At 41.9% G+C, this 12,934-nt stretch overlaps 1 protein-coding gene across 1 annotated transcript in view; it reads right to left on the bottom strand.

Moving 5' to 3' along the window:
* LOC111576599 (probable E3 ubiquitin-protein ligase HERC1) overlaps positions 1-12,934 on the bottom strand; it is a 297,883-nt gene that overhangs the window by 244,284 nt on the left and 40,665 nt on the right. The window contains exons 3-4 of the mRNA XM_055011138.1: positions 8,211-8,253; positions 6,455-6,689 (exon numbers count right to left, since the gene is read on the bottom strand). Coding sequence (XP_054867113.1) covers positions 6,455-6,689; positions 8,211-8,253 — 278 coding nt within the window. The remainder of the gene's footprint in view (positions 1-6,454; positions 6,690-8,210; positions 8,254-12,934) is intronic.

Here is a 12,934-nt window from a genome sequence, read left to right on the forward strand (position 1 = left end):
ATTGTTTGATTTTAAATTCAGAATTATCGGACCCTAGTGGACCTTATGTCCTGTGTTTGCATATTAACTAATTACTTCTTGTAGTATCTTTAAATATCTAAAAGGGCAATCTGTAGTCCTAAAGCCATGATCAGTCATTTTCCATAAAGTGCATCACTGTGTCACATCATGGACTGCAGCCTGCTCTCTCAACCAATTATGCCAATTATAGCCAGAAACCCCTGTGGTGTTTTGATAAGACCTTCCACAATTTCTTCCAATGAAGCAATTAGTTCCAGCATTTGTTTACAGAGAGAGCCTGTGACTCGCAGCGAAAATAATATTTGTTATCTCCATTTGCCATCAGAGCAGAGTGAATCTACCACTGGCTAATCTTAACCTGGCTTTCTCATTGAGGTTTAATCTGGTCATGGCAACTTACCATCTAGTATGGAGCGTGTGAACATGTGAGGGTGTGTGCGATTATGTGTGTGCCCGGTGAGTGTGCACATATGTGTGTTTGCATTTGAGGAGGGTGTGGAGGAGAGAGATAGACAAGCCAGTCATTCTCCTCCTGCCCCCTCCCTCTCCCCATCCATGTCAAGAACCAATCACGTGTGAAAACTTGCCTTAACTTCCCTTGCCTGTGTGACTACAGCGTCAGAGAGTTTGACAGATCTGTGCGCCACGGAGGCGTCTCCCAGCCATTTGGCATGCCATGCGCGTCTGGTGCGCTGGAGACTGCCTGTCAAACGCCTATGAGTCGGTGGCGCAGCCAGAGACCCTACGGAGCGCCAGATGGGCCATTAAGGTAGTATTAATGTAGATGCCATCGCTTTTCTCCTCTGACTGGGACATGCTCTCTCGAACTGCGAGCAGCTGCTGCCATTTACTAGGACAGCTTCCTGCTAACTTTGGCCAACTGGCATCACTACTGACTGGCTCTCAATGTAATGATACACTTTTTCTTCATACTATACCTGTGACTTTTTCTCTTTTCCCACTGCCCTCCCTTTCCAGAGGTTTTAACAGGAGAGAGCTGAAAACTTCCAGCTTTTCCTGCTGCTCAAGTGCTATAAACACACACACACATACACATAGACTCATGCAGAGGCAGGCACTGATACCCTCTCCCTTTCTCTCACAGACCCATATGCACACACATATAAACACCAGCACTCTAATAGGAGTATAGAAACTGGATCCATCTGTACACCCACTCTTAAGCTCATAATCAAGGCGTGATATTCAGTAGTGTACGGTTATTTCTGTTTATGCCCTACTGAGTGCTAATATCATGCTTTAATTGAGAGAAAATTGGCTGTTGGCAAGAAACAGAAAAGAAGGTTACCAAAACCCCTACCATGGATAAGTGTTGCAATCAGTAATATTCTATTTAGTTAAGTAGCCTAAAATGGGATGTTTTGAGATCATTATTCAAATCACATTGACAAAATCCTATTATGAGAATTAGTTTTCCAGAAGGAAATGTACAGAATTATTGATGTGTAATAAATGTGCTTTCTGCATTACATACACTAGGGGCATATTAGGAAACAGTGGGGCATATGATTCAAACTGAAACAAGGTCACAAACATCATATTCTCTCATTCACACTGACAAAATAATGCGTATTTCAAGCACAAACTTTGCATAACATCTAATGGTAGATAGAGTAGTTCCAGAGTGCAGCGCAAGTCATCATACTGAACAACTTAAACACTGTGGCCATGAAAAAGTCAGAGGAGGGAGTGAAGAGTCACACAGATGGGTACTTTTAAAAAGATGCAGGGTCTCCACAGGCACAGGTTAGCCTTCCAGCACAACTGAGACTACCTCCCTCTGTTCCCTTTTTCCTGTCTCTCATTTTGCAGCAGAGCCCAGGGCCTGAGAGAAGGAACAGAACAAGTGTCCTTTGAGGTGCCCCTAGGGGAGATGGGTATAGTGGTTGAGGTCGCTGTACACCCACACTGAGTTCCCACATACTGCAGTGTAACAATAGACAAGCCAGAGAAGTATATACTCTACAACGACTTTATTGTCTGGCAGCCTCTCACTTTCTCCCTCTCTTCGTCTCTCTCCCTCAGCAGCATCAGTCTGAGTGAGATGTGGGGGAGGGCTGTCTATGTTTGTGTCTCAAGAGGCAGCTCAGATGAGGACGACGGGGTTGGCATCACCGGTGGTCAGTGTTGAAATCAAACGCACCACCACCGAAGCGCAGCAAACGCTTATGCTCCCGCACAGCCGTTAGTGTACTTGTGGTATCAAACTGACACCTTCTCCCTTGGCTGCTCCTGACAAGGAATTTCCTCGTCTAAAAATTAGTTGTACCTTGCCAAGAGCACAGCAGCAATTTGTACAGTTGTGAATAGATTTAATTCTGAGTAGATGAGATAAACGTTTATTGTGTTGAATAACAATATGCAGGCCCAGAGGGTGCAAATGCATGGCACTCATACAGTATGAGCCATAATAAAAAAAAATAACATTAGCCTTTATTGCTGACCTGACACTGTAGAATGAATGCTCAACCAGCTGTCTGTCAGTTCAGACTGATTTAAAAGTAATTTCAAGTGCCTCTTCAAAAAGTCACTAATCAACCTCTTCCAACAATGCAAGCCAATTTCTTCGTAGTTGATTGAGAGCAGCAATTGCTATTTTGGTACTTGGACTAAATGAATAGGGCCTGCTTTCTATCTGGCTATCTACATATTGAAAAAGAGGCAAACTGGCACTAATCAGCTGTCTGCCAAGTAACCAGTGCAGCAGAGGGAATCGCATACATTTTTGCATGTCTGCCTGACAAGATTAAGAAGCAGAAACCTACTGCAAAGTAAACTTGAGGATGAAGAAACGGGATCTGTATATCGACGTGAGATGGCACAGGGATCCAGTTCCCACAGCTTTATCCAGGAAATCCACCTGCGTTGAACAGGATCAATTCCTTTATTTACAAGGTGCATGTTATTGCTTTGCCATGCAAATGCTTTCAAAAGAACAGTAATGCCATCCTGCTATTGTGGGGGAATGATCGCTGCACCAGGACAAGCAAGCCAGGCTTTGATAGGTGCAGAATAACGGTGTTACAGAGCTAGGCAAAGTGTGTGTGGGTGTGCTGCAAATAGGTTATTTTGGATGGTTTTTTTTAGAAGAAAGGAGGCATTACTGAGGCCTATTGGTGCACTGAGGTATACTTCCAACCAAGGCGATTAACATGAAAGGAAATATCTAATGTTATTTTGCACTGCGATGAAGACAGAAGCAGAGAAAAGCCTGTAATCACATTATTATTTGTGTCGGAGATCAAGATCAATCAGGGTTAAAGCGTGTCACAACGTTTAACAATAACAATGGATGGCTGCTTGTGTAGGAGATATATGCACCATGACTGGATGTGAGATACTGGGGATGGGAGACAGTGGGGGCTAACAAAGGCTCAATTTTTTAATTTTTTTTGGTTTCTTTTTGACTAAAGTTGTGATTTACATTACACCTGCATTCTGATTCCATAAAACTGAATATATACACATACACAGTTGATAACAGGGTAATGTTTGACAACTGTAAATGTGACTAACAGTGTTTCCTAATAATATGCAGACAGAAAGGAAAAAGGCATAAAAAAGACAAGTGTAGAAAAGGCTTCACTCTCCTCAGAGGCCTGTACTGCCAGTATCTTAGTGCTTGGGGAAAAACTCAAATACAGACCACATCAGCATACACAAACTAGAGAAAACATTCAGAAGCTCAAAGAGCAACACTTACTTCACACAGTGTACACAATGTGTTAAAATGAATGAACAGCAAAAAAAGGCCAGAGATGGAATCGCATATAGTAATCAAACAAGCAAGCAAAAAATAAAAATGTGACTTTTATGATTCCTTCTACCAAAAAGGTACAACAAACCTGCAGAAAGGGTGCTAAGATTCACGCACTGTATCGAGCTAGTGAGCAAGCGAGCAGTGAGAGGGAGATTCAAACTTAATGAGTGCTTTGGCAGCTTGTGTGGAAAAGGCAGGGAGGCAGGCAGTGATTAACGGAACACTTCAGAGTACAAGGCACAGCGGTGCTCAAAGAAAACAGTGATGATCTCCACTTAATCGCGGAGAAGCCCGGAGCATCTGCCGCCAGAGCAGGGCAGCGGCACCGGCGAGCTCCCGCTCCGCTAGGCTGTCATCTCCAGAGAGCTGTGGCCATATGCTCGGCTCTGCCGCAAACTCACAGGAAGTTAATTTTCTGACAAAACACAGGGATAAATATGACATTCAAACAAGTTGTGTGCAGCCAGGCTGAACACGGATGCCGTGCCAAGCTCAAGCTGCACACGTGTCACACTAAGGAACAGAGTTTATTTTCTTGTTCCCATGGTTGCTTTTTGCCTAGTTCTGTAGAAACTGTGAATGGGTGGTAGTTAGCTCTGGCATGTACACTGGGAGAAAAAAAATCATACACACAAGAACAAAAAACAATGGTTAATGACATTGTCTCAATATTGCAAAACCTAGCACAACTACACCCCCAACACTGGATTTTTTTTTTTTTTAATCCAAATGTTTATACAAGGCTTTACAGAAAACCAGAGAGGGAATGTCCTATCTGCATACAAACACATCCCTCAAAACCCTGAGAAAATGACAATGTCATTGTCCTAATGAGAGAAGAGAGAGAGGGGCAGAGACATGAAAGGGGGAAAAAAATAAGATTACCTTTCATTTCCGTTCACACATATATAGCTCCCCACGGTGCTGCATTAAAATAATGTCAATCAAACCATTAAATAGGGGATCCGTCTAACCTTGTCTTTTGCAGGTGCAACGACATAGCAGGCCTGAACAAAGGGCTCACAGGTGTGAGCAGAATCCCAACACCTTATCACTGGGCCAATAAAGAACAGAATATAGTGTTTCTTAGATCTCAGCGGACTGCTACCACTCCATTTCAGACAAAAAAGAAGAAACTGAGCCTTAAGGGTGAAGCCGGCAGTTCCAACCTACAGATTCTTTACAACAATAGCCAGTATCATATAGTATGGAGACTGGAGGATAGCTGGAGGTGGAGCAGCTCGTCTGGTTCTGCAGAAAAAAATCCTCACAGGGAATCAAAAGGGATGAAAGAAGGCAGAGAATGGTTTAGAAGGGAAAGGGCGAGGTTTGGTTCTCCACCTGGGGCGATCAGAGGTCACTGGTATGGCTACAGAGAGGAGCAGGTGACTGAGATACTCGCACCACCAGGTCCTATTCTCTGCTGCTGCATCCCCCCCACCTCCTCCTTCAAGATGTAAGGGCAGGGTGCAGTCATGCAGTTCCAAATCACCATCAGCCAAGACAGGTAAGAGCTTTGGCCCCTGGGTCTTGAAACTGGTGCCAAGTGGTTGGGTATCTTCTGCCCACCAATATGAGTCAAATCTCTTATGAACTCTAAAATATCTCTTCTGGGAATTTATTTAGTGTAATTGCTGGGACAAGGCAAAAGGAGCAGCTAGCAACGTGACAAGAAAACATTATGAAAAAAATAAAAACGCAACTGATGCGAGGAAAATTTACCCCAAAAGCAACACATCAAATTTTACTGACTAGGCAGGTAAGCTGAGACCACCTTGAAAGAAAAGTTCTGTGTACTCACAGCAGTTCAGGAGAAACAGAGAAACAGGCAAGTGCAGTAAACTATACACAAAGTAAAAAAAACAAAAAAACAGCATCTTCATTTTTTTTTTAATCGATTCATTACAATATGGGAGTGTGAAGAACTTGAGACTTAATGTACAACGCACTAATTTAAGTGTGAGAGACTGGGCAAATCTGTTGGAGATATAATATTCTCCAGCACACATGCACATAGAAGCACATACCCATATATCAAGTGTTGAGTGGCAATCATTCACCTAGACACTGTCACACTGCAGTAAATGGGCTTATTTTGCATGAGAAGGAAGAGGGAGCGATGGGCTGCAGCGAGCAAAAGAGGGACTGAGGGACTGAATCAAATGATATGAGTAGGCAAAATTAAGCTCCAATGCAAGTGGAACACTTCACAAGAGAGCCAATTTCAATTCCACAGCACTTAATTTAGGATTTGTGTAGTTCAGCAGCACGCTACTGTACAGTAAGCCACGTAAGGACAGAGATTGCGAGAGGCAACCAACAAAAAGCCATCCAGGCCCTTGAGGTATCCATCACATAGGCCTGCCTACATCAGCCCCCACCCACCCTACTCCACCCCCATCCCAACAGTGAATTAAAAACTAATATTACACCATGGACACCATGTAGATGTTTTAGGGGGACGTTAGAAAATTACATTGTTTTTAGTGTAATAAATGCACAATTTAATTTTGTTTTGTTCTGTGTGGGTTATGTGTCTACTCAATGACTTCTGGTCACCCAAAATTTTTCAAATGTTCAGAGGGTACCAGCGGCTAACATGTATTAGGTTTTAATTTTGTCATTACTGTAAATACAACAATATTTTCATACCTGGTGCTCTTTGAAGTCAGCCCTCTGGAAATCATAGCCTAACTGGGCATAAAAGTTGTTCCCAAAACCGCAGGCCTGCCCAGCTTCGGTCCATATGAAGGAGTGTCTGCTTCCACAGGCTACACCAATTATACGGACGATATCCACATGTGCAAGTCTTCCTCTCACGTTCTGTTGCTGTGGCATCTTGACTTCAACTGGCTGATCCTTTATTGCCCTCTCTCCATTGCCCAGCCTAGAGAAAACAAACAAAAAATATATTGTCACTGTTTCTTACACTACCATGCACAAGAGAGACAGATTTAAGGTGAAAGTTGACTGGGCAATAATTCAAAATGTTTTATATTCTGTTGTATAAAACAACAACCTCAACAAAATCAAAGCATTTTAAATTAACACAAAATGTTTGTGTTTTCTTATTTTATATGTGATGAGAGAACATCCACAACTTACAGCTTGTACAACTGCAGCAATATTACGGCGTCTTTCTGGTATGTTTACTCTACACAGACAAGGGTCGCATATGTCTGACAGGCATATTTCATTGAGGTCAGTTTTACGTTCCAGGGAAAGAAATAATATCTGAACCTAACTCAATTTGTAGCGCCACAAATGACTTTACATAGGCCTTCGTTGAGAGTGGTGTTTCTGTCTCTGCGTCCCCAGTGTGAGTGAACAAAGAACATCCAAGACCCTGTTTCAAGATGAGCTGGTCAAACGCAGCCCCAGAACCCCTGTGACCTGTGAGCTCCCAGCAGCTTCAAACAGAGCTCTGCTGTTTGCTTCTTGATAAAATGCTCCTCTTTGTATTTGTTTCCCTGAGCCAGCGTCATAACCTGCAATGCCCCGGCCATATCTGCTAGTTTGCGGCATGTCTGGGAAAAATAACAAACAGTCTTCTCCATTATTTCCACAAACGGGGAACGAAAGGTCCTCGCCCGCCATCCCCACGAGAGCCCGTATTGATTACAACAATGCTTCAACTCAAGACAAGACCACTCTGGGGTCACAGCTATTTCCATCAGAAAGTTTGCCAGTTTAAATTTACACAGCTCCCTCGTACTCTTCTCTTCTCTCGCCTCCAGTGAGACACACAGGAGAGCTGAGGAATTTTCAGATATCAGAGTGCCAGTTGTGTAACAGAGATGCTCACCCTTTGCTCTGCAAGTGGGTGTTGTGGAGCTCCAACTATAGGCTCCTCCAACTATAAGCTCCCCACTAGAGAGCCCCGACCTGCTTAGATGGGTCAAAGCATCATGAGGAGAGAGAACGAGACAGACAGAGAAATGGAGATTGAGAGAGGGAGACTAAGGGACAATGGGAAATGATGAGAGAGTGAGAAGTGATGCCTTTGTTTCTTTTATGTATTTCTCTGAGGTCTGCCATGCAGCTGTTTGAGTACTTGAGGGCCACTGAATCACTGTTAGCCCCCAGGTCCTTAGATGTCATTATAGCCAGGCTGGCTCCTGGCTGGAGAAGTTTTAACAAGGAAGCTCATCAGGAGAAAAACAACTTATGTCTGTGTATAACTATGTGTTTGTTTGTCTGCCAGTCAATGCCTTTCCACAGTTTAATATACAGCTGTACAGTATACTGTCAAGACAAGAAGACATCTGAAGAGCCGATGGGCAAAACAAAACTAAGCAAGGATAGTTTTATGGACACCTGAGAAGTCCCCTAAAGTATCCCTATTCTTTCTCATCCTTCACACACTGTCAGAGCAAGACAGATATTGTTTCTTCTGACATTTACTTACTGTCCACTGGTGCCATTTCCCCATGCAAAGATCTTGTTATCCACTGTGGTGAAAAGAAACAGGAGGACAATGTCAGCATAAGACGCACCGGCTGAAATGCATGAACAATTCTGTTAAACTCTTTGTGGCCATGAACTATCATTGAGGCAATCTTTAGAAATAGGTATGGCAGTTGCTGTTAAAATAATTAAAGGTGGTAATCTTCAAAAGCTATAGATGTTAAACAGTAACAGCTTAGGTTGTGTGTTTTCCCTTTTGTCCTGAAGTGTAGAGCGAGCAGTGCCGTGTCAGCGGGTGGACCCTTTCCCGCTGTGTGAAGTTTGATTAATACAGCCTCGACAGAGAGTTCAGAGACTGGGGCCGCCTCTCACACACCCTGCTGTAAAATAATGAGCCTTCAGCGGGAAGGAATAATATACATGGGAGGGGAGAGACATTTCCTTACTCTAAGTTCAAGCTGAATGTATTCAAATGAAATGAGGAGAGGAGGCAATCCTAACTGATTAGACTTGTCTCAAAGAAAGGGAGAAGCCTATATTTTTCCCTCTATGTACATGTATTTAACTGTCACCTCTCTGCACTAACAATCCAATGTGGCACTCAAGCATTTGCATATAGTTTCTATAAATACATGGACCTCTACCTGTTCCTGCAGATATTCCAGTCATGTTAGAACACAGACAAGCCTTATTGGTCTTATGGGAACTCAAACACCACAGGGGTAACAGCCAATAGCAACGGACTTTACTCATCAACCCAGCAGAGCTCTCATACATTATAGAGTAGGCTATATGATTTACCTAAGCTTGTCAAAAGAGAAAAATTATCAGGCAAATGTGGGGTAATAAATTGTAATCCGTGCTGCATATGTTTGACTCGTGACCCTTGGCATTTTAAGGGTTGGGTTGTATGAACAAGTCATAGCAAAATGTGTAAAAGGAAATACATGAAAAGTGAAATACCACTTGGGAAACTTGGGGGAAAATTAGCAAAGCAGGTCACAGAATTTTTTAGTGCATATTTGAGGGCTTTATATTAGATGTTGCTGTTATCAAAGAATGCAACATCATTTATTGCTCATAAGATGATTATATACTATCTACAAAAGTTGCCTTTTTTGGCAATTGAGATAAAGCTCTTAAAATTTCATAGAAAACTAATAGGAAAAAAAATACTTTTGTAGGTTTCTTCCAAAGTCATCATACCGCTGTTAATACTTAACAGTGTCCTTCAACAACTCACTCTCTGTTTAAGTATATGTTTGCATATATGTATTTAGTGACTTTTTTTAAAAAATCTCTTATCCCTTTTAGTTTTAGCTAATTTTTTAATGGGTAGATTCACTTCAGTACATAGTAGGTAATTAAGACATGGGACCTGTTGCTATTAATCTTGTGTGCATCACTATTTATGTAATTTCAGTTTTAAAAAAAATAAGCTAGTACTTCTTTTTAATTTTTAGTTTTTTGGGGGTTTTTTTGTTTTTTGTTTTTTTTTGTTTGGTTTTTTTTTTACAGGAAGACAAAATTGTCCAAATCCACCCTCTGAAATTTAAGTATTTTCTGATTTCTTTACTTGTCCATGACAGTAAACTGTGTATCTTTGGGTTGTGGACAAACAAAGAAATTCAAGGAAGTAATCTTGGGCTCTGGGAAAGACAAATCAGCATTTCTTTTACCAATTTCTGACATTTTAGAGACCACCTATTTGAGAAAATAATTAACAGATTGATCAAGGATAAAAATAATCATTAGTTGCAGCCCTGCTGGTGTGTGTATTCATTTACTACAACTCGTAGTTGTTTTTAATACAATGCTAATGTACACACTACTTTGTATATTGCAGCAAATTCATTGTACATGCATGAATAAATGTATGTGCTGTACAATAGAGTCAGCTGTGATTTTCTTCACTACAGAACAAGACCAAGCAATAAACAAACAGACTATAACTTCATCTCCAGCTTGGGCACCAGAAAGACGCAGCACTTCTAATATGCGGGCATGTTATAACCTTTTAAGTGCTTCAGGAAAAATGCAGGTGGTAATAATTCATATGAAATTATATCCTTGAGCTCAATTCAGCACATACAGCTCAGTGGTTCGACCACACTCATTATGGGCTGCTTACTACCAGTCTATGTGTACTTTCATTGGTCACAGGAATAAAAAGAAGCGAAAATAGTTCATTGAAAGGATATCCATTAAAGGGCTGTGTTTTAAACAATAAACACATCTCCAGAGCACAAAGCATTGCTGTAAGTTTCATCTTAGCTCCGTGGGTGATGGTGGAGCTACGGCTGTTGTAAAGCTGTTACTGTTATGCATAAAAAAATACACAAACAGCACAAAAGTCCAGGATTTGGGTTTACTTTTTAAAGCATAAGAATCCTTGCTGGAATAATGAAATAAAGATGAGAGTGAAAATGCAATGGGAATAAAGACTGCGACTGTTCCAGAGTTTTATTTTCCTGTTTTGTATTTTTTGTTGTTTTGTTTTCTTTTGTTCTTGTACTTTCTGTTTTCCTGTTTTTGTTTCTTTTGCTCCTTTAACTCTTGAGAATTGTTATGTGGGAGTATGATAAATAGCAGTGGTTAGTGTGTAGAACCAAAACACAAAAATATTGGCAGCCATAGGTCTGCCGCAGCACTCTGCACACATGCACATTATTAACGATATCTGTGTTAGCACCGGGTTTGGGTCAAACAACACACAATAGCAAATAGCATTTACAGTTTAAGAACTTTTTAAAAACTTTTAGTTAACAAAAGGGCAAAATGGGTGTGATATAAAACTCCACTTGTCTGGTACAAACTTTAGATGAACAAAGTTGAGTATTTGGTTAGTTTAGTAGCATTTAGGGCTCATAAGGATCCTGACACATGCAAATTCTTTCATCAAATGAGATTCAAACAAAGGCAAAGAATAAACTGACACAGTATTATGTTATCGGGGTCTTTATGATTTTTATATGTGATCAGTATTGTGTGTTTATCTGAGATGCAGCACTTGGCTGAGATATGCCCCCCTCACCTTGTATCTTTGAGCCCTCTGTTGTCCTCTGAGTGGCAGATGTTTGAACCCCCCCCTCCAACTCACTCATCCACCCACACATACAGTTCTAGCTCAGTCTCGCTGTTTCTGCGGCAAGGGAAGCGGCTGGCGTGGGGGCACGGAGGCCGACAGCGGTGCATCAGGCTGACATACAGAACTGATGGGCAGGGCTGAGAGCCGGCAATCTGGCAGGTTGAGTATTCACCCTCCTTTGCCCCCCACTAGCCCCCTGCTTGCCCCTGCTGCTCTGCACCATACCCAGGCACCAGCATCCCAGCGGCTGGTGGCCCATTGCTTTGCTCCCCCATAAAAATAGCCCATCCCATTATTCTTCTGGCTCCCTGGGGGCCACAAGGTCTCCAGCATCATTACCAGGACTAAGGATCTGACTCTGCTGCCACCACTTGGCACTCCCCCTCCTCTCCCCTCACTCCTCTTCTCTAATTATAGGTCAAGCACTCTTTTTGTAAATTATAAAACCTTTGTTCTTATCAAGAAAACAGAGCAAAAAGAATGATACTATAGAAGGACAAGGAGCAAGGAAGACGAGAAAAAGTATATGAAAAAAAGAGGAGGGAAATGGTGTAAAAATAAGAAAGGGGGGGAAATTTTTCAATTATAAAACCAAGCTAATTTGGTATGACCAGCGACTGTCATGCATGGTGACGGAGCTCCATTATGCAGTCATTTGAGCTCTTTCAAATTAGTTATGTTAATGTCCTGCGTGTGAATGTAACACTTGGATGGGACAAGATTTCAGCAATTAATTTCTACAGTCAGCGGAGAGACAAGCAAATTTATTTTCCCCCTCTCAGGGAATTGGTGGTGGAGGGAGTGAGGAGGGGAGAGAGCATTCTGGAGCAGGGAACAAGCTAAACACAAGACCTAAATAAAGCCTGAACAATGGGAGCCAATGCCTCCTCATTCATTCAATTGACAATGTTTTGCAGCTTAAACCTGTTTTATTAATTATGTTTGACATTTCCTTAATTAGTTTCATTTACACCAAATCAATCCCTGCTGCTGTACAGCGTCATTTATCATTTTAAAAAATTTGCATAGCCAGTGCTGACTTTTTCTACTTAATTATACATTAAAAGTGTCAGCCGCGCTTGCTGCCTGGCATTATCTGAGGCAGAAAGGTTTGTGGCTGGACGGGGGTGGCATTAATCATCAGGGCGGGCGCGGGCAAGGGGTGCTCCCGGTCGCCAGCGGGAGAGCCGAGTAGGGCTTCTCATTTTCTAAGCTTGATGCTTCCGGGGCCATGGTGACCTCAATGACCTACGGGGAGAGGCAGACAAATCAACGACCTCCAGCCCTAAAAACAACTACATCTTGTTTACAAATCATGGTGATCGGAAGGCGGGAGCATAACCAGGAAAAGAAAATCCTGGAAGATGTAAAGCCAAAGTGAAAATGCAAGTTGAGCAGACAACAAGATATACACAGGCATTAAAGGAATGGCCATGTGTTTACTTCAGGCAAAATCCTGAAGACATTTAATCACTAAATGCTAGGTTGTCTGCATGTGTGTGTAATGTTTTAAAGAAAAACAAGTAGTAAAGAAAGCCAACTTTAAACCTCAAATGCTATCATGAAATAGTCAGCTTTTGTTGCTGCAATTCTCAAATCAATAGCAACAACCATATGTACTCGACTGTAACTCTACT

Source organism: Amphiprion ocellaris, chromosome 6, assembly GCF_022539595.1.
Source record: "Amphiprion ocellaris isolate individual 3 ecotype Okinawa chromosome 6, ASM2253959v1, whole genome shotgun sequence".
Classification (NCBI taxonomy): domain Eukaryota; kingdom Metazoa; phylum Chordata; class Actinopteri; family Pomacentridae; genus Amphiprion; species Amphiprion ocellaris.